The 22,685-nt window shown below is 36.9% G+C and overlaps 1 protein-coding gene across 8 annotated transcripts in view; it reads left to right on the top strand.

Annotated features, from left to right (window-relative positions):
• Nucleotides 1–22,685, top strand: part of LAMA2 (laminin subunit alpha 2) — a 615,089-nt gene that overhangs the window by 481,937 nt on the left and 110,467 nt on the right. For all 8 annotated transcript variants that reach the window (XM_027602582.2, XM_027602583.2, XM_027602581.2 and 5 more), the window contains 6 exons: nt 5,075–5,186; nt 10,212–10,374; nt 11,392–11,602; nt 17,629–17,745; nt 18,444–18,607; nt 19,896–20,034. In XM_027602582.2, coding sequence (XP_027458383.1) covers nt 5,075–5,186; nt 10,212–10,374; nt 11,392–11,602; nt 17,629–17,745; nt 18,444–18,607; nt 19,896–20,034 — 906 coding nt within the window. The remainder of the gene's footprint in view (nt 1–5,074; nt 5,187–10,211; nt 10,375–11,391; nt 11,603–17,628; nt 17,746–18,443; nt 18,608–19,895; nt 20,035–22,685) is intronic.

Below are 22,685 nucleotides of genomic sequence, written 5' to 3'. Positions count from 1 at the left end.
GACAGAGCAGTAGGGCATCTTTCTATGGGAACCCCAGAGAGAGAAAGTCGGGCTGTGGTTGATCCCCTCCCCCAGCAGCTAGGACGGGGGCTCCTCAGTCTTCAGTGACTGCAGCTGCAACCCTACAAGTTCTGGAGAAGACCCCTTGAATTCTTACGGATCAGCCTCAGTTTCAACAGATGAGACAAATGACTAACAGAATCCTTCCCTGCTTCTGGCATTGCTGCCAGAGGTCAAGAACATTCTCAACTCCGGCAGCAAATTAGCCAACCCCAGGATCATTTGATTCTGGTGTTAAATGAACCAGTTCAAGAAGCAGGTGGTCAAGGAGGAGGGCATGGAGGCGTGGGGGCGGAGCTGCACAAGCCGGAAGTGCGCCTGCGAGATACACTCAAGGAACACCTCAGGACTGAGAAGCCGTAGAAGGATGAAAGGAACTAGGATTTCCTGAAGGACTTGTGATACGAGCAAAGTTTGCTTGTGAGAAGAATGAGAACTTGGCTGCCAATTTTCTTCTATAGCAAAATTTTGATGAAGATGGAAAGGGACTTCTTTCCTCATATGTCACAGCAGATCATCACACTGCATTCACCGGACTGTCTCAGATGACTTGGGCTCATAGGCACAATAGGTGGTATCAGGTAGAAGATGGTTGGGGGTGGGGGTACAGGGCAGGGATCAATGCCCACATGTCTGCTGCATTTAGCAGATGCCACAGTCCGCATAGTGTGTAAAATATTATACAACCCAAAGTCAGATTTTGCAGGTCTCTGTTTCTTCTATAAAACATGAGGTAACTTTTCCTAGGTTTCACTTTTTCTTTTTCTTTTCTTTTTTTTTTTTTTTTTAGTGTATTGAATCCAAAAATTTAGTGTAACGCCCTGCTTCACACTTCTTTGACTTAACATTGATTTCAGAATGTTATGTAGGGTACCTGGGTGGCTCGGTGAGCGTGGGACTCTTGGTCTCAGCTGAGATCGTGATCTCATGGTTTGGAAGATCAAGCCCGGCATCCAGCTCTGCGTTCAACAGGGAGTCTGCTTGAGGTCCTCTCTCCCTGCCACTCCACCTGCTCACAGGCATGCTCTCTCTCTCTCTCAAATAAATAAATCTAAAGAAAAGAATTTTTGCTCCCTGGAATCTACAGTCTCTATTTTGGAGCAACACTGGATAATGGCTTTGTGAAATTGAAAAAACAGTTGGAGCAACTATAAACAGAAATGCCAAATTATTGACTTATTGTTGCTGCTTCATATAGGTATAAAATTAATGTGTAAGAAAGCCCATTCTCTCAAGTTAAATACCTGGGGAGGGGGAAGGAGGAGAAAAGGGGAACATTCTAAAATGAAAATACTGTTATTTGAAAATTTTTTGATCACTGGGGCGCCTAGGTGGCTCAGTCTGTTAAGCATCTGCCTTCGGCTCAGGTCATGATCCCAGAGTCCTGGGATTGAGCCCCGCATCGGGCTCCCTGCTGGGCAGGGAGCCTGCTTCTCCCTCTCCCACTTCCCTTGCTTGTGCGCTCTCTCTCATTCTGTCAAATAAATAAAATCTTCAAAAAATTAAAAAAAAATTTTTTTGATCATTGATCATGTTAGACATCCTTCTAACATGATTGGAGGAACTGCAAGAATAGGTAGAGTTATCTTCCTGTTTATGTTTTTTGGTTTGTTTGTTTCTTGGTTTGCTTTGGGGAAAAAATTGGTAGGTGTCTAATTACTGTTTACTTCATTATTGTGTTGCAGTAAAAGTTTTAAAATCACCATTGCATGTTTATTTTGGAAGTACCCCTTTGTGAGAGTGAGAATTTTGGGGCCAACGGAGAAATGCAGCATTCACTCTGCTTCCCCTTCCCTCAGCAGAAATGTGTTTATCAACAAGTCACCAGTTCAAACTGCTGCCTTTCTTTAAAGCCAGAAAATGCTAATTCAGTTCAGAATTAATGCAAAGGTTTCAGAACTGGGTTTCTGATGTTTGTAAATATTTTTCCATATTAGATAAGAATGTATGACCATTGATGTCATTAGGATGATATTACATTCAAAAAGAGAAGGAGGAAAGAAGTATAATACAGAATCTTTCATTGCATTGAAAAGACTGGTGAAGTCTTTTAGAAGAATTGGAAGATGCAACTGCAAAAGTACTTTGGAAAATATACAATCAAGATATCTCATGGCGTATTAAAAGAAAAATTTTAATAGGAAAGAAAGAAGAAAAGAAAAGAGAAAAAAAAATCTAAGAAAGGAAAGCATAAGCCAAAATGGTCAGGGGTCACAAAGAAGGTTGAGTTGGAACTGACTCTTGAAGGCTGGATTTATTTTGGATAATTGGAGAGGAGTTAAGGAACAATAGTATAAACGAAAGCCCTTTCTGGGAGTGTTCATAGAAAGGTAGGCAATGAGAATGGTAATAAGGTCGGCAAGATTCGCTAGGTAATTGCTTAATCATTTATTGAACATTCATTCAATATTTGCTCTCAATGAGGCATCACACTAGGAGCTGGATATAAAGTGATGAACAAAACAGACCAAGTCCCTGCTCTCTTACAGCTTACCTTTTAGTCAGGGAGATAACCAACAAATAGGGGAGCCATAAGTAATTCTAAAATGCATGGTGTTATGAAAAAAAAATGTTCTGTGGAAAGTCTGGAAACCTGGCTAGGTGCCCTAGAAATGGCCACACCTAGAAGGGACACTGAAACTGAAAGATGAAAGATGACAAATGACAAGGATCCATCCATTGAAAGGACAAAGGGAAAGTTTATTCCAGGCAAAGACAGCAGGATCTGAGAAGAGCCTAAGAAGGAGAGAGTTTGGCATATTTCACATACTAAACAGAAGCCGGGGAGGTTGATTGCACAGGGTCTTCATGATAACTCTTTTAACTTGTTTCTTATCATGGGTCATGTAGAATTCTTGACATCTTACTATTGGAGTGCTCCTATAATCAGTACCAAGTTTGTTAATGATGACTCTTACATGTTGCTGTATAAATTAATTAAGAAAGAAGAATTAAAGGCAGTGGATGGAATCGTGATCATCCAGAATTTAAAAGAGACAGTGTATCAATATATATTTATTTTTAAAAATTAAATGCGGGCGCCTGGGTGGCTCAGTTGGTTAAGCGACTGCCTTCGGCTCAGGTCATGATCCTGGAGGCCCGGGATCGAGTCCCACATCGGGCTCCCTGCTCAGCGGGGAGTCTGCTTCTCCCTCTGACCCTCTTCCCTCTCGTGCTCTCTATCTCTCATTCTCTCTCTCTCAAATAAATAAATAAAATCTTTAAAAAAAAATTAAATGCTTTAGGCTATGAGCCAGAATTGGTAGCCTTTGTTGTGTGAATATGTAAGTTATGATCTTTTAGTAATATAGATAAGATACTGATAAAGCAAAGAATAAATTTTAAGTTTAAATCATAATGTACACTTCCTGTGTGGTAATACAGTGCTGGTAATACATTAATAATTAAGATATTGAAAATGACCATAATGTGGATCAAGTCCCTTAGTAAAGTCTGTGATACGTGAAAATAGGAGTGATATTGTAGAGTACAATCAAGTCCAGGCTAGACAAACATCTACGACAGCTTAGAAAGCCAACATCTTAAGCAGCTGACTTCAGTAATTTTAACATTTAAAATGTTATAGGTATGTGTATATGCATGTGGTGTGTATATGTAAAAATATTGATTAGCACCTTCTAAATAATTTTATATATTTACTGCAGACTGTTAAGAGGGATTTTTAAAACTTCCAGTGGATCTTATCCTTTCATCCTTTTATTTGTGATGGTAACACTCACAGGTTGAGAAATTAGTTGATGATAGTTGGACTTTATATTCTACCTTTTATGTAAAACCTTGAAAGGGGTCGTGAATTAAACCTCTTACTGTCCCCTGGGAAATCACAAAATGCAGTATAATTTCTATAGCATCTCTTACTGTATTCTGTGTTGGCCAGACATTTAGTTCTATTTTAATTTCTATCTAAAATTCTCTTATGTGTAAAAAAAAAATTTTAGAATCTCTGGGCATGTCTAGAATGCAAACACTCTGGTACAGGATTATAGATATTAATACTCTGCCAATTTGGACCTTTTTCAAATTATTTTAAGGCAGTTTGTGATTCTTTGATTCATTATCTGTAGTTAGATTATCCCTATCTTTTTAGTAAAAAAAAAAAGTCCTATTTATTAGCATATGTTCATGCATAGAAAAATGACCTATACCCCTATTTCAAGGTTCTCTAAACTTTATAGTATCTTTTAAGAAACTTTGAATATTACGTATGACATTTTTATTTGACTAAATATAACCTATCTTAACTGTGAACACATTGAATGGATTCCTTTGTGTCAAGTGGCATCTTTAATGTGAATGAAAGTGCAAATGTGTGGCGATATTCTTTGGGGGCATGAAGCTATTTGTGGAGTTGTTTTATTGTGTTGACAATGATGTATGGTACTGTGATTAACAGCTGTCTTTTCTGGTGATGACATATGGGAAAAGTTATCATTTATTCTCTTCAACGGTTTCCTGGCATCTTTAGAGTGTTATAAAACAAGCATTTACTACTGAGTAGCTAAGCATTTCTCCCTCTTTGTTTCTTTAATTAACGTATTGATCTAGACTGCATTTATAGGATCAAGCTTATTGAGACAGACTGCCTGTGCCTCCTCAAGAGATCATTGCTACGCTCCACACTTTTTCGGTAAATAAAATATGGACAAAACTGCAACATGTGGAGGCTGAAGAATCCATTAAATACTTTTGGCAACTGTACCTCAAAGATACTTCAAAAATAATTGTGTTTTATCGCTTCTTCTATGTCATTGCATAAAGCAAGGGTTTTAAAAAGCCCAAATACAACTCTCTGATTTCCATTTAATGGAAGAAGTAATAAAGTTTAATTGTATACTGGAGCATGGGGTGTCATTTCCAGTATATCTGATCAATAATTCATCGATTCCCTTTGGCTCAGAGTTATATTTGAAAGAAAATGTAGCCAGTGGGAGCTTATCTCGCTGTAGCTTCATCATCTCAATTAATTATGCTTTTCCTGAATTTGGATCATTAGGCTACCAAAGTGACAGCAGATGGCGAGCAAACTGGACAGGATGCTGAGAGGACCAACAGGAGAGCAGATTCCTTAGGAGGATTCATTAAGGAGCTTTCCCAGGATGCAGAAGGTATTAGAATCATTTAATTTAATCATTATGTCTCCCACCAGAAAAATAGAAAAAGGGATTACACAGGACTGGAATTTCTCCAGTAAGAAATGCCCTTTCTCAATCTGAGGGTTGGCTTTTGAAAAGTACTTTGGTTGGGATAGTCAAGGGCATTATCTGCCAAGTATCTCCAATCTACAGTGTTAAGTAAGGGATAATAGTCAGTGAATTAGTCATTATGAGTGCAGCGTCATGGTAAACTGAATGCAGTCCCTTAGGAATGCCTTAATTTTTGAGGAATGACTATTATGAGTAAATAACCAATAAACTTATGCTTTTGCTATTGTTTGTATTCAAAACTATTGAAAAGATTAATTTTTTAAAAAGCTAATTTTATCATTCCACTCTACATTAAAGCAGCACTCTAATTTCGCAAAATGGCTTTTAAAATACTTGGTGCTGTTTTTAATGAACATCTGTTGCTTGGAGTCTGGACTTGCTACCTTACCAGAAGCTTCACTGTATCTAGTCCATCATTCTCTAGGAATTAGTGCTTGGCATCTGCCAATCTGATTTAGGATCAAAGTGGAAGCTATTTGGGAGCTAAACCCCAGATTAAGAACTTAAAGAAAACATAAAAAACCCAAAAATCTAGATCTTAAGTGTCTGTCTGTTATAATACAGTAAACATACATGCAGGCTTAGAAAGTAGGAAAAATGTTTGGGGTTTTTTTCTCTTAAAAAAATAAAATATTTTTATTGCTTTACAGTGTTACGTGTTTTAGATATTTTGCTTGGAAATACAGCCAAATAAATCAGAACATGAGATAACCTTCAAGGCAGATCCTAACAGGTAATTCTTAGGAATCACTGGCCAAAAAGAGACAGAAAACTCCCAAAGATTCCCCACTGCAAGAAGCAACAGCGTTTTAATCTGAGGCAAAACATGTCAGGACCTGAAACAGAAGTTACACCTACCAGAAAATTCTTAACTAACTCATTATGGTTTAACTTCTGCTAGATGGAGTTTTTTGTGCTTTTCCCGGTTTTATTTTCCATTAATGCGACTTGAAGTGTTCTCCACCCAGCACTCCCTCCACCCCACAAAAAAAAAAAAAAAAAATCCCATTGCAGGTAAAACAATTTCTGCCTGGATCCATGAAGGCACTGGTCAATAACCCAGTAATTTTCCTTTTCCTTCTACCTCAATCTCAAACACTCAATACTTAGAGCCGATCCTGGAAACTTATTTTGAAATCATTCCAATCAGATATTCGTGCATAAGAATAAATGCTGATCCATGTTTTCAACAGACTCCAACATCAGCACTGCTCATGTGCTCGCTCTCTGCAGTGTACCCACCACCCAGTCTGTGCACCACACAAAGGCACCAGCAGGGGGCAGGTGGAGACGAGATTTTTGTCCAGGTTTTGCTCATCACCCACAGTCCGTCATCCATCAGAGAAAAGGGTTATGTATCATCAAAGGTGTCTCCCATTCTCTAAATTGTGCATCCATCAGGCAGTCTGGTTGTGTCTGTCCAGACAGGACACCTTTTTCCTAATTTACATGAAGGTCCATGTGGGATAGCTGTGATCCTGTACCCGGGAGAAATGTGGACACTGCTCCCTTCTTCCGGCAGCTACTAATGTAAATGATAACACACATGATATGCACAGCCCTTAGAAGAGAACTTTGGTAAAATTAATCCAACTGTTAAAATTTCCTGAATGTTTAAATTTGAATATGCCAGAAGTAAACGAAATCTTGACTAGGATGTTTATATGTACTACAAGTCTTGGCAGTTCAGGAGATTTTTTTTTTTTTTTTTTTTAAAGAAAAGGAAACTCACCAAAAGCCTTAAGTAGGTTATACGACATATCCACACCCATTTTTTTCTCTTAGAACTACACTAATTGGGGATAGTATCAGTACTTTGAGGTTTTATTAGTGACAATAAATTGCTGCGGGGAAAAATGAATTTGTTAGCCTGGCATTTGTCTAGTTCAGTTTTATTTTTAGTTGGGATACCTTACTCCCCCTATCTTCCATTATAAGTCATGGTCTCTTCCTAGATAATCACGGTCTATTAATCTAGGGCATTCTTATCTCCCATTAATTTTTTAAAATCTTTGCTATGACTCCTGATTAGATCACAAATACTCTATATTTCATTCCATGAACTATTAGAATTAATGAGCAAATATATATATGTATACATGTATGTATACATATATATAAACAACTCATTAATTACCATATGTACTGACATATATGAGGACTTAATAAATGCTAGACACCTTCTTTCCTGTTTCTCAGGTCACAGTAGTATTTGTCATTCATGATGAATTTACCCATCAGAGCATATTTTTTTTTTGGTTCAGTGTGAAAAACAACTTTGTTTTTCCTGAGGGATTAATGTATTTGTATGTTACAGATCCTGTATACTTGTTAAGTATCCCTTTTTTATCCCCTGCTTTGCCTTGGCTACTGAGATACTGTCTACTAAGATGTCTTCTGATTTACATTATTTTTTATCTTTACTCCATCTCCTTTTCTGTTAATTTTATCTTCTTTTAAAGATATTTCAAAACTACTTAAAATTTCCTTTGAAATAAAGTAGAAATAAATAAGTAAATTTCAGAGCTATCTTAATGTCATAATTATTTTCAATTCTGTTGAAAATGTACTGAACTGAAAGTGCTGATAGTGTATACCTTTGAATCTAAGAGACTAAATAACACATTCATCTTTAATTTAAAAATATTCAGAGAATTTCCAAATTCCATATATAGAAGGAATGAAGCAATCACATCTCTTCTATTAAAATGATGCTTTCTTTTTTAATGCAGTATCTCTACAATATCTCTACTGTCATTTTTGTGTGCCTTAATAATTTCTTCTAGTTGCTTACATATTACTTTCATTTAAAAGAAATGGTGTATACGTTCCAAAAGGTACAGCCATCTTTTCCTTTCCTCTCTCTTGTATCATGCTTTTTCCAGCAAGTTCTTCTCTGCAGAAGTTTAGTTTTGAGAATAGACCACAAGTGAGGCTATATCTCTCACATTGCCCCTTACAACCACCTGGGCCCAGGACCTAAATTCAATGAAATTTCAAAAGCTCATTTATATATTCACTTAATAAAAGAAAAACATACACCTTTGGCAAGTTGAAAAGTGGGATTTATGAATGCAAATGAGGTCAGTGGTTAGTTACATAATACAATTAGTTAAAGTCAACATACAGGCAGATATGCAGTCAGACCAAAGGAGAGGTACCACAGGGAAGGCCAAATCTACAGCCTTTCCTGAAATCTAATAAGTATAAACCTTACATTTTAACCATTGGCATTCTGCCATAGTTCTCACAAAGTCTGCTGGATCAAGGAGCTTTCCAATTAATCAGTCCATGGTCACTATTGTTCCTTAACAAACACAATGCAGCCTAGGTGATAACTTAGCAACAGTAGTGGTGGGATCTTGAGAAGGTTCTTTGGTATATGTCAAAGTATGACTATGAGTAGTTGACCAAGAAAGAGCCACCCTCACCAACTTCTAGGAATATGGCACCTGAGCAATAATTTCTACCACAGGACTAGGAATGGCCATGTTTGTTCTTTAAAACAGCTGATTCAAATCGTTCTGCAGATTATGACTGTGGGAATAAGGGGTTGACAGCCGCAACTTTCTGACTACCTTGATCATGAAAAGAGAATTTGAAAGATGCATTTTGGAAAGGGTAAAATTCAAGATTGAAACCCAATTCCTTCTGCTAAACCATGATTTTCAAACTCGGGCATACAGCAGAAGCCCCTAGGGGGCTTGTTAAACCACAGATTGCTGGTCCCCTACCCCCAGAATTTTTAGATCAATAGGTCTGGGGTAGGCCCTGAGAATCATTTCAGAACCAAGGTACTAACCCACCATGTCACACCCTTCATGGTGGCTGTTTGGCCTGTGTGCACCTGTTACAGGAACTTGGAGTAACTGTTACTCTTGGGACAGCTCCAACCAGTGTTAATCAGAAAAGTTTCTCCAAGAATAGAAGTGAATTTTCAGGATTCTTTGCCTAAAGACATCTTAGGATATAGCACTGAATAGTAGAAAATGTCTCTTAGCCAACCCCAAGCTTCATTCTAGGGATGTTCACAGATGATATTACAGAAATAAGGGTTTGGCACACAAGAGTTTGAGAAACATCTCCCTCCAACTTGTTGAGTTAATGCGCCATAAAACACACTTCAGGAGAAGTTGGCCTAAAACTAATGGTAGAACTACATAAATGTTTCAACTCACCAGTTTTTCAAACTTTTATTTGACAGAATTCTTTTTTCAAATGAAATCTTGCCCAGGACACTAACCTATCAAATAGATACTTGACAGAATAGACATTGTTTGTAGAAAACCTGAAGCACCCAGAGAATCCTAAAATTCCAAAGAGCACAGTTTGAAACTTTATTCAATGCATAATAAACACAGACTGTTACAATGGATGTTATTGCTAGAAGGTAGCTTTGAGCCCTAATCTATAACCCTCCTCCCAAAACCAGTGCTTCCTCCCTCATTCCTTTTAACAAATGAACATAGAACTGTGTGGAAGAACAAGGGCAGGTTTGTTTTCAGAGATCTCATCACTGAGAGTTTTTCTATACCGGGTATTTTCAAATTTGACTGAATAGGACTGTGTCTTATCAGCAGCGCAGACCTTATATTTTCATCTTCCGAGGGCTATGCTTCGTGTCTCATTGTTTACCTCTGACCTGAAGAAGGTTTGGGCCATTTCTTTATTTACATTTTTTCCCTTGTGAGATAGAAACACCATGCTTTAATTACTGTGCCCCCCAAAAGAAATATGATTGGAGAAATATGTCACCTTTCCCTGTTTGTTATGGATCATTATTAACTACCTCTCTGTTCCCAGCAGGAACACCCGTGGCAAACTACATTTCATTTGGAGATCATGGGGAAGAGCAGATGCTTGGTGCCATTATTGCATGTGGCACTTTTGTTTACTAATTTACAAAATTTGTCTTACCCCCTGCAGCTGTAAATGAAAAAGCTGTAAGACTAAATGAAACTCTAGGAACTCAAGACAAGGCCTTTGAGAGAAATTTGCAAGGGCTTCAGAAAGAGATTGATCAGATGATGGCAGAACTGAGGAGAAAAAATCTAGATAAACAAAAGGAAGTTGCTGAAGATGAGTTAGTGTGAGTAGATGCTTTATTATTTTTTCATTTGATACACTGAGCTTTCCAAATGATTGCTTACAGTTTTCTAAAATTTTTGTCACACTTAGAAGTAGAAGATGCTCTGTTATTTATTTTTCATTTAGTTATGATTTCTCTTGCTCTAAAATGGATTAAAAGCATGTCTTTGCCTATATTTAAATAATTAAATAAATGATCTTTTCTGGAGCTGTCTCTTCCATAATTAGGCTAATGGACTTGCTTTATTAATTGCCTGTATTAGGGACTTCTAAACCATCAACAGTATTTTGTTGTTGTTTTTAATGAAAATATTTCTGAATAAATAAAGTTATGAATTTAGCAGTCCATTCTGTGCATTTGGTCATTTTAGGAAATGCTAAAAAGAGGAGTCATCAAATAATAAATACCTAAGACTTTGCAATTAGGGCTGAAAATTTGAGGTTGGGAATAGCAATCGTGATTTTACTAATGCAAATGAACTCTGTGACCATAGATTCAATAAAAAAAATACATGTTTACATTTATAGTCAGCTAACTTCAAAGTGATGGTGTTATTAATACTTAAATAATATATATATTATATATATATATATACTGCTCATTTAGTATGTATACTAAAACCAAATATATCAATGTTCATACCTTAAATTTCAAAGTAACAGAGAAAATGTATCACTATGGTGAATTAGGGTTTTTTTTTTTTGGTATGTGAAGTGAATCATAAAATGTATTTCATCAGTCAGATTATGAGAATAACATGACTCTTTCCAATTGAGGATGCTATATTACTAATACACTTTAAATGTGTGTATTTTTTGTACTTTAATATATTAATTATAAATGGCCTTGCCACTTTTCTGTTTTCATCTTCATTTAGTACATAGTCAATCTGCTTTAAATTCTGTCTTATTTTTCCATTCTTTGAATGCTAGCATCTCTTTGTAACACAGTTTAATACCAATAAACCGTGAGGCAGTGACAAGGGCTTATTGTCTGTTATTGGGCGGGTGCTTGCAGAGCTGCAGAAGGCCTTCTGAAGAAGGTGAAGAAGTTATTTGGAGAATCCCGAGGGAAAAACGAGGAAATGGAGAAGGGTCTCCGGGCAATATTGGCAGACTACAAAGACAAAGTTGATGATGCTTGGGACCTGTTGAGAGAAGCCATGGAGAAAATCAGAGAGGCTAATCGCTTTTCTTCAGCAAACCAGAAAAACATGACTGCTTTGGAGGTGAGTCTTAGGGATTCTCATCTGAATCTGTAGGGATAGGGGAGAGGGTTGGGAGTTGAACATGGCTGGATAAGTCAAATTGCTGCGCATTTACCCAAATCAAGAACAACTCTGAAAGGAGACTTCTAAAAAGCAGAGCAGGAAATGATCCTTAAAAAAAAAAAAAAAAAAAACAGTGACCATTGCTATAGAATCTAATAAAATTTAGATAACAAGATATTGAAGATTCAGAGGACAGTGTGATACAAATGGGACCTTGATCTTAATGGCAACTGTTTCACTTTCTAGAAATACATCTTGGGCAAGGCAACTCAAGTCTCTAAGCTTCAGTCTTCAAACTACGCAATGAGTGCATTATACCAGAGCACATCCAGTGTATCTCTGAGTACTGACCTCATATGATTTTGTAACCCATACACCATTGTTTAGACATCTAGCTGCCATAGGTCACAAAAGTACCAAGTATTTCCTAATGGAATCTGGCACATTGAGAGTCCAATGCTTGGGAAGATTTTGGTTTTCTTTTTCTTTGCAATGTGTTCTACGCAAATGAAATTTTAAAAGGGACTAACATGAACAGATCACATCTGAGTAATTTTTTCCTCACAGACAAGAGATAATTCTCTCCTCAAGAAATGATGGGCAGCTTCTGCCTTTTTTAGACAGCTGATGAGGCTAGAACTAAAATAGATTCTTCTCTTTCTCCCTCCCCCCCAACCCTTCCTTTCTCTTCCTTCCTTCCTCTCTTCCTTCCTTTCTTTCCTTAACACTTGACATGGCAAATTGAGCACTTTTCTCAAGAGTAAATTCAGCACATATGATGCTGAGCAGGAAGCCCGATGTAGGACTCGATCCCAGGACCCTGAGCCAAAGGCAGATGCTCAACCGACTGAACCACCCAGGTGCCCCGATGAGTTAATTTTTTAAGTGTTTTTTTCTAGTCCCTCTCCTGGGATATATCCTCGTCATTCTGAAGGAAGATTGAGGGGGTTCATTTTTTTTCTTAACTGCAGTATCTAATCTTAACCAATTTGGAGTCTACTGCTACTGACATGCTGGAAATATTAAAGAAAACGTACCATCTTGAGAGGCAGGATGCTGGGATACCTTCTTCTCCCCAGTGCCAGCATGATTCATCCTGCTCAGTGACACACCAGTGGTGTGACTTACCCAGATGCGCACCTCTCCATTTTATGGCAACAGTTTAAGAAATTAAATTTACCTGTGTGGAAAGCATAATAAGCATTTGGGAAGTATTTCAAGAAGAGTTATAGTGGCACAGTAAATGGTCCTTGCAGCCTCTCCTTCCTTTTAGTGATATTTAAAACCAGGAGCCATCATTCTTGGGCGCCCCTAGAGATGCCTAGAGCTTATGTAGTCAGTATGCGATTCTAAGTGGTCCGTTCTGTATTTTCATTTTATGTGTCATGCTTAACCAAAGACCTGTTAAAAACTTACTGGAGTAAATAGATAAACTGACTAAATTAACACCGGTAAGGCACAGCTTACTTAAGATTGCCAGGGCTGATTAGGTTGCTTACCAAGGTTCCTGCTAGACCAGCTAACTGAGAATCACCTGAACAGTTTGTTCAAAGACGGGTTCCCTGAGCTTCTTCCCAGAGTGTCAGTTGGTTAGTCTGGGCTGTAGCCTAGTTTTCATGTTCTAAAACTCTCCCTAGGTTAATCCAATGTGCATACTGGTTTGAGAATAACTGATACAGCTTATTATTCAATCACATGGATACAACGTATTTTAAATAGATAACTGCATTGTGCCTGTGTTCACAAAGAAGGGGCTATAATTAAGACCCAGCTCAAATGTTATTTGTTGATTTTAAGGAGATAAGCTTTTTTTTGTTGTTGTTAAAAACTCTTATTAAGCCCCTACTAAGTTCAAGAAATGTGCCAAACACAAAAATTGATTATATCCAAGACTGGTCCTTATGGTGTGGTCCTTCAAAGAGCAACATGAATATCAACTAGAAACTTAAAAATGCAAATTCTTGAGCCCCATCCCAAACCTATCAACTCAGAAACGGGGAGTGGAGTTCAGCAACATGTGTTTTAAAAATCCCTCCAGTGATTCGGATGTAGCCTTAAGTTTGAGAACCAGGGATATAAAGAATAAAACACCATCTCTGATGACTCCAGGTGACTTGTATTTAGTGAGAGGTGCACATAAGTAAGTCACTCTGTATGCACTGCAGTGATTATTATGGAGCTAAGCAAAGGAAGGGCATCGAAATCACCCATGGGTTAAGGAGGGCTTCACAGAGGACATGATAAATGTGCTGAGTCTTGAACGAAAGGCGCTAGTTGGTCAAAGTAGAAAAGGAAGAATATCCCAGAAATAGGGAAAACTATATGCAAAGACATGGAGGGGAAAAAAGAAAACATAAGAAATCTGGGGGAAAATTCAGTGGTTTGATAGGACTAGAATGAAGACTGCATGGGAACGAATAGCAGATAGAGAGCCGGAGAAGACAGACAAGCTCCAGAATTTGAGTAATGAAAGACCAAGTGCATTCTGAGATCAAGTGAAGGAATTTGGGTCTTATCCTGGAAACTATCATTAACAATTGAGATATTGAAGTCATGGATTAAAGTTATATTTTGGAAAATTTGTGAGTGGTTTATATGAACTGGAGAATTAGTTTTGTGTTAGGAAATAGTGTGGTACAAGGTTAGGAAAGTAGGCAGTGGTAATATTAAATGTCTGTCTGATACCCATCACAGCAAGGGGCTGTTGGTAACCAGGGTGTTTGAGACTGACTAGGAATGATTCCTGGACTCATAGACCTTACAATTCAGGTAGTTTAACCTCTCACAGTACATAATACTGTGATTAATATGGGCTAGGAGCATCCGCAAAAGAGTCACAAAAATGATGGCATCATAGCAGAGGCTGAGAGAAATGATGGAGTCACATGAGCCCAAACACAGAGTCCTGGAAGGGCAAGGTGATCTTACAAAATGCCAAAGAGAGCCGTAAAATTCATTGCCCAGCTCCGGAAGTGTGTAGCAGAAGATGGCTTTGGAAATAGCATTTGGAGTTAGATCATAGAAGCCTTTGAATGCAGCCTTCTGGAGGGGCACGGGCTTCGTGTGCACTTCCAGCGATGCAGAGAAGGCAGAGGGGACTGTGTGCCAGGTGGACCCCCAGAATGTGAGCCATTCAGTTATGCGAGGAAACATATACTGAAGAGTCAGTCCCCAAATTGACCATTAGAAGGATGCAAACCCACCCAACCCAAAAAGGTTTTAAACTTAGAGAGATTTGGAATGAATTAAGATCTGATTAGAAGTTAAAAGTAGAAATATAATCAACTTTGGTCCTCAAACGGAATCACGTAATAGTTATGCTTATGGCATACTTTGGGCGAATTCCCTTTATCCATGGGTCCCCTTTTAGTTCCTTGAACACTTGAAGCTTCCTACCTTAGGTATTTTTTATCCTACATCATTCTCTATCCTCTCTTTATTTACTTTTGTGGCATTCAGAATTACTTTAAAAATATTATCATATTAATCTACTCCCTCTATTCATTTACTCCCTCCAGGCAGGCCACGAGGAACATGTCTTTTCTGCCCACTGTACCCTCAGGGCCAAGAACAGTGTCTGGTGCAAAGCTAGAACCGAATTTTTTTTCCGGTGAATAAAGTACCATAAAGCAAAACCAAACAAATGTTATATCAATACTTTCATTAATATTTGGGAGCTCCAAATAGTCATCTTTCCTTGTGTCAAAGCTAGATTCCATTAGTATCTAATTTGAAAGTTAGCCACCTCTAAAATCTCCCTAATTTCTGGCTTATCATTTCTGCTTTAGTATGATAAAGAATACATTTTGACCTTTGCGTAACAATTGGTTCCCTAAAGTGACTCAAATGGAGCTTTTAGGAAGATTCTCATTCACTACTTAATTGAAATCAGAATGGATATAGCTCTTCACCTAATATCCATGTGGAAATATTCTCTCCCTCTGATTGGTACAGCATTTTAAATTAGCTTGATTCATGAATATAAACAAGCCAAATTGAGAAGATTATCAAATGTCTGAGTATGGCATGACTTTAAATCAGTTCACTAGGGACTAACTGGTAGTTATGGAAAAGAATGTCAAAGCCTTGGAAGATAAGATGTGACTTGTAATCACAACACCAGGACTCCCCTACCTGTGTTGTCCATGAGTAAGACTGACATAACAAAACTTGCCCTGAATTAGCCAGTGATGGGACTAGTTGAATGATCCAAGTGTCACCAGTGCAAGTCCCAGGAATGGACTCTAATTTCATTTATTCATTCAAAAAAATTTATGGAGGAAACTTTTCTAGGTCCTGAAGGTACAGTGACACATATAGACTGTCTTTATGGCATTTAATTTAATATAAATTAAAGTGACGGAGATGGTCACTAAACCAATAAGTAAGTACATAATATGGACATAAAGTCTGGAGCATGGACTAATATACATACTAAGTGATATGTTCAGTGATATTAAGTAACAGTGCTTTTAGTAATCAAGAAGCAATCAAGACAGTTCAGTCTATAGAAAAAATAAAATAACTATCTATGTTTCTATAGTTTGTGGCCACCCTATAGAATAGAATTCAGATAAATGAGTGCCAAGACAAAGAATAAAATAATTATAATAGTTAGCAATTACATTGTGTTTACTGTGTGCTAGGCAGTGTTCTAAGCCAGTTCTTCTCCAATTTTACTGCATATATCACCTGGGATTCTTGCGAAAATGTAGATTCTGAGTTGAAAAGGTAGTGAAATCTACCAGCTCAGAATCTACATTTCTAACAGTTGCTAACAGCACTGTTTAATGAAAATCAGTGACACCAATTCATCATAAGATGCATGTAGAGTATAGGGACCGTACACAAATGCGCAGCCTGTTGAACCATACATAACTGAAGAAGCATAACATACCGAAGACACCATGCAATATCACTGAACATACTACTGAGTATGTATATTAGCCCACAAAAAAGACAAGTGATTTCCATAATAGGAGAGACAGTGCTTTCATTGCTCAAGACCCAGGCTTTATCATTAGGTAGACCAGGGTCCAAACCTCTACTGCATAGTTAGTGTGACCTTGAGCAAATCATTTGTTCATTTTCCTATTCTTTGAAAAGGTGATAAACACAGGACCTGTCGAGTTAGTGTAGAATTTAATGAGAAAAGCCTATAAGCTACCTGACACATCTTGAGCTATAAATGAATATAAAACTAACACTGTTATCTGTATAAAAACATAAGTGGCAGAGGTTTAAAATAGATGCCATTAAATCCACAAGTGATTGGGAGAATGAGTGAGATATATCAAGGAAAAAAAAAAGAGGCAAAGTTACACTCCAAATAGAAAAATAACAATATTTCTCTCTCGTCGATTTTACCCTTCTAGGCTAGGAATGAGTTCCATGTAGTTTTGAGACAAGCTCTCAGCATCAAGGAAAAATTAGAGCTTGCTTTTTATGGAACAATCCATTAAGTTTATTCTTCCATGTGTTCGTTTCTCTTTTTTTGAAAAGCACTTCCCCTAAGTTCCCTTAAAAATCACACTTCTTCCAATTTTTACAGAACTCCCCTAGACTAAATCTGCTTATGTTTATGCTCACAAAATACTCATTTGGACTTCGATTCTGGAATGTAATGTCTACTTCCAATGTAATTCAGGGTGCTACCACATGCTCAGGAATATATATTCAGCACTTACACTTGAGTTTAAGATGGGTGTCCATCTTGCTTCAAAAATAGTTCTTAATTCCTCAACTAACATCACATAACTTTTCTTCTCGTGGATGACTTCCTCACACTGGGAGGAAGAAAGTACCTAGATAGACATTTAAACAAAATAACTCTTGAAGGACCGGCCAGGTAGTTGATATCATCCAGCCTCATTGTCAACACTATGTGCCTTGTTTGCAAAGCCTGTGTTCAGTCAGCTCAAGGAAGTCAGGAAGGAATATCGGGTTGGATAGGGCTTTGATGTTCTGTTCATACTGTACTACAGAAAAAGAAGGAGGCTATTGAACGTGACAAACAACAAACTGAGAACACTTTAAAAGAAGGCAGTGACATACTTGATGAAGCCAACCGTCTTGCAGGCGAAATCAACTCAGTCATAGATGTGAGTATTTCATAAAAGCCAAAATAAAAAAATAACAGTGGCATAGGTTTTCATAAGTGGGAAATAGTGATAAATCTCAGTAACATTAAGCAAATACTAATTTTTTTTTCTTGTGGATGTCAAATCGTTTCTGCTTGATTCCATTGTGACCGTGCCTAGCTCTTGGCAACAGTTAAAACTTCACATTGTTCTCCCAAGAGACACGAGTGCCTGTGTGAGAATACTCACAACACTCCTATAAACCTGTATTTTTCTCCATAGTGATGAAGGGCATTTCTTGTTCCCAGGATAGCTCTTAAAATCCGTTTCAATATTTATATAAAATTGGTTAAAAGAGAAATGTAAACCTATAAGCGGACTTTCAATATAGTGCATAATGCAGTAGATGCCATACTATATGGCAATAGAAACACATATGGTCTAAAAAATCCTAATGACTATCATTTATGCATTTATACCTACGAAGAAGCAATTTCTTAGAAAAAGATAGTTAGGTTCTTCTTGGTGTAAATTGGCTCCATATAGTTCCTAACCTCTCTCATTAAATAACAGCTTTTATTCTGTATTCTCTTTTTGCTATATTAGTAAAATTGAAGTTTCGTAAAAAAAAGTGTGTAATTATATCTCCTAGAGAAATTAGTAACTGAGAGGAAGCTTGGATTCACTCACTTAAAATGCCCTCTCTTCTTATATATCAGTATGTTGAAGACATTCAAACTAAATTGCCACCCATGTCTGAAGAGCTTAAAGATAAAATCGATGACCTTGCCCAGGAAATAAAGGACAGGAACCTTGCGGAGAAGGTGTCCCAGGCTGAGAGCCATGCAGCTCAGCTGAATGACTCATCTGCTGTCCTTGATGGGTATGTCATTTATTGTCGGAAATGTCTATGTATCTTGACACTTGTCCAAAAGTTGTGACTAGCAGAAATGGTAGAGAATCTCTTTCAAATCTTGATTTCTCTAATTAGGAACATATGAGCTACAGGGCCTTTCTGTGGAAGAGCCTAATTAGGAGGGTCTGGGCAAAGCTCCACTGAAGCAGCATCAAAAGTCTGAGTTCAAAGTGGATTCAAATACGGCTTGGTAGGGAGTGAACATAGCCCTAGGCTATACTAAGAAAAAATATTTTCTGTTCTTTATTAGAGAGCACAGCGGTTGCTTTATTAGCATTTTAAATAATAATGGATAAACACACATCCTGCTTCAGATTCTAGTTTTATATTTTTAATGAAATCAAAACTATTTATTGGCTTTTGACAATGCCAAAAACATAGGCATTAAGTCTGTTTCTTCTCTTTCAAACTCCAGGGAGACCCTACATACTCCCCTGTGAAATAACAGCTTACTATAGCTGGGACTCTTACATGGGTCCGAGGAGCAAGGTCAAGTGGCAAAGTGTGTCTGACCTATAAATAGCCTTCTAGGTCTAACTGGTATGCTTCCCCTACAATTTTGGGATTGTCATAATAAATATATAAATATCGGTCCTATAAGCCCCAAGAACAATTGCCTCAAATCTGTTATTTAATATATAACATGTGTAAGGTTCTATTCCAGGACTTGATATCATTGATACAAAGGAGACTATTAATGTTTGAAGACCCTGGCCACAATTCATGCACAATTCATTTTATAGTAGACTTTTGCCTATTTAGCAGGTAAGCTAGAAGCCCACAGATGCAGACTCCAGGTCCTTAATTAGGGATGTATTGGTCATGTAACCTGAGACAAGCTATTTAACTTTCTGAGATTCATTTGTTTTCATCTGGGCAGTACACCTCCCCTAAAGAGATTTTGTGAAATTCATTCCAGTAATATGGTACAAGTGCTCTGAAACATATAGCAAGCTTTACAAATGACCTAAAGGATCATCTCCCTGCTCACAGTTGCATGGTACATGTGGTTGCAGAAATTTTTAAAGGATACTATGGGTGTTTAAAAATCTGTTGGTAGTATTTCACAGCTGAATTATTTAGGAATATGAGTTTAAATTGAAAACTATAATACAATAAGTAGATACCTCATTATGACTTGGAATCATAATGATCTTGGCTGTGATCATTTGGAAGCCATATTTCTGATAAGTAGAATGTTCTTCATTTGAGTACCAACTGCTCTGATGTTCTTTTTGGGGGGTAATCCCAACAGAATCCTTGATGAGGCCAAAAACATCTCCTTCAATGCCACTGCAGCCTTCAATGCTTACAGCCATATTAAGGACTCTATTGATGAAGCTGAGAAAATAGCCCAAGAAGCTAAAGGTCTTGCGCACGAAGCTACAAAACTGGTAAGAACTGAATAGTGCTATGTACTAAGAATGCAGGTCAATCTTTTGGAAAAAGTACCTAAATGGAATTTCTCGAATTTAAATGAGCTCAGAAAAATCCCAGTAAACTAGAATATTTATTTTGAATTATTTTCAAAGGTTCCTTTTAAATCGAGTCCAAAATAAACTTTCAGTGCGCTGTAATAATAGAACTCTTTTCTCAGTCTCACTACTTCCTACTACTGATGAGGGTCTTGAAATTATTGCAGATGCCAAGCAGTTTTTTGCCACCAACTCACAGAAGAAAGACAGTCAAACATTAAGACTCTGGACAGGAAAATTTATTGCTATTGCTCCAAATACCATCAATAAGAAAGTGCCCTGAAAATTAACACCACTGCTTATACTCACCCACAAATTGGTTATATGTGAAGCTTGACTAGAAAGTATACATTTTACAAAACACATGAGATCATATGCTTCTAAACTATTTATACTATTGAATCCTGTATCAGTTTTATCAGTTGAAACCTGTACCTTCAAAGGAACCTTGGGCTGTTGTCGTTGTTCAAAATACATTTGGAAATATTTCAGAATTTGGGGTCTCCAAATATAGCACATTATCTGAGTATCTTCAGTACTAACAAATCTTCATTCTTTACATGTAGAGCAACATTTTGAAAATAAGTCATGTGATACACCTTCATAATACTATTTTAAGCTAAAAAATATTTCATAGGAAGCACATGCTGAGTTAAAATGTTCTGAACTAAATGTTCTGAACTCCTTTGGTCTTTGCATCAGAATTTCAGAAAAAAAAAACTAGATTGGACCTTTGATTGTGAATGATATACATAAACAATTAGTGCTAAAGAAACAGATCAATATTTTCTTTGCTTTGGTATTGGACACAAAGGGTTTTTTGGGCCTCAGTGATAATAAACATATTTACCACACTCTTAGAAGGTTTATCTCATGGTTGTAGTGAAAACATCATATTCCATCAGCAGTTACTACTGTTTTGGTTCTTCTGGAATAAGCTCTAATACCATATGCTTTCTTTATTTCTTATTCAAAATGGTAATACAGTTATAGCAGAAACTTCCCTATGCCCAGTTATCTTTTCAAAAATGAACTTATTTTTCAAATCTATCTTCTCATAATCTATTTTAAAGACCCAAATTTCCAAGTTCACCATTTTCATATGACCTATGCTTCATTATAGGACCATTTTAGTGTCTAGCTAGCACTGTGCCTAGCAAATAGTAGGCACTCATGAAGGAATGAATGAATGAATGTCATTCTAACTAATATCTTTCAAGTCTATCTATAATCATTTGTACCAGTCAAGATCTCACTATTGTCCTTGCTTCATCTTATAAACTTCTAACGTTGTTTTATTAAAAAGCTGTTTAATTTCACCTAAATTTAATACTATCACTTTATATATAGAAGACTGTCATTTTTATGCAGGCACAAAATGTTCTCTTTCCTTAACACTGATGCTTATACATGACAATCTAGCCAGCCTCAAACATAGAGCTGGGATGAACTATAATGCATTGCAACATGTCCTCTTGTTATCATCATTCCTTCTCTTTTTCCATATCCCACATAAAAAAATAATTAAATGCCTGAAAAAGTACAAAATAAATGCTAAAGAGAATCCCTTATTGATTAAATGGCTATCCGCAAACTCACAGAAGACTGATTTGTCCCAGAAAACTTATTGGACTGAACAGAAAGTTTGTTTCTTGAACAGAAGAAGTAAATTTTTAATTTTAATGTCATGATAATGTATAGTTCTGTTTTACTAGAAAATAAATATATTCGCCAGTCATTAGGTTGAGCAATTACATAGCTAGGACTAGCATTCTGTATATGTAAGATCTGGTATTATTGGTGGATAAACACAAAAGAGCGAGACTCAGTTTATTATTTATGTATGAAAGAATTCAAGGATAAAAATACAGGAGAGTCCTTTACTCATTTGAGTTTCTCCCTAAAAAGAGGGAAAAATGTTTTCAGTGAATCAGAAAGGACAAAGAAACAAAGGAGGAATTTACATGAGGAGAGAAAGGACCTGTTAGACAAGCAATAAAACAACCAATTACTACTGTGAAGAAAATGGATGTGAATTAATGTGAGAAGAAAAAAAAAACATTGAAAATAACATTAAGGACAGAAACAAATGAATGGTAGAAATAACCTCAAAGCATAATTGACAGCATTTTTAAAGCAACTTCACTTTTAAGAAAATCTGCTTAAGTCTACCTATTTATAAACACACACATAATCAAGAAGGTCATTGAAAAGAAAATATGAGTGAGAGAAAATTGATCACTTAACCAAATAATAAGCAGGTGGAGGTTTTCTACGATTAAAGACTGTAGTGGAGCATTCCTATGTAAAGAGTAACAGCTACGTGTCTTGCATCATTTATTTATATTGAAATAAAGTATTTTGGAAGTGTAGACATTATGAAGAAACAAATGCTATTTTTCTGTTAGTCTCAGGTGGGCTAAATACTATAAAGCATTTGTTTTCCAACACGCAATCTCCAAGATAACATCTCATTTAGTATCTCTCATTGGTGGGTACAAGGAAAGGAGAAGGAAAATGTGTCACTTTAGAAAAGAGAATAGGAAGATCCAGTTATTTTGTTCTAATCT

This window comes from Zalophus californianus, chromosome 7 (assembly GCF_009762305.2).
Source record: "Zalophus californianus isolate mZalCal1 chromosome 7, mZalCal1.pri.v2, whole genome shotgun sequence".
In the NCBI taxonomy this organism is placed as follows: domain Eukaryota; kingdom Metazoa; phylum Chordata; class Mammalia; order Carnivora; family Otariidae; genus Zalophus; species Zalophus californianus.
The sequence above is the reverse complement of the archived record's forward strand: the minus strand, read 5'-3'. Positions and strand labels throughout refer to the sequence as shown.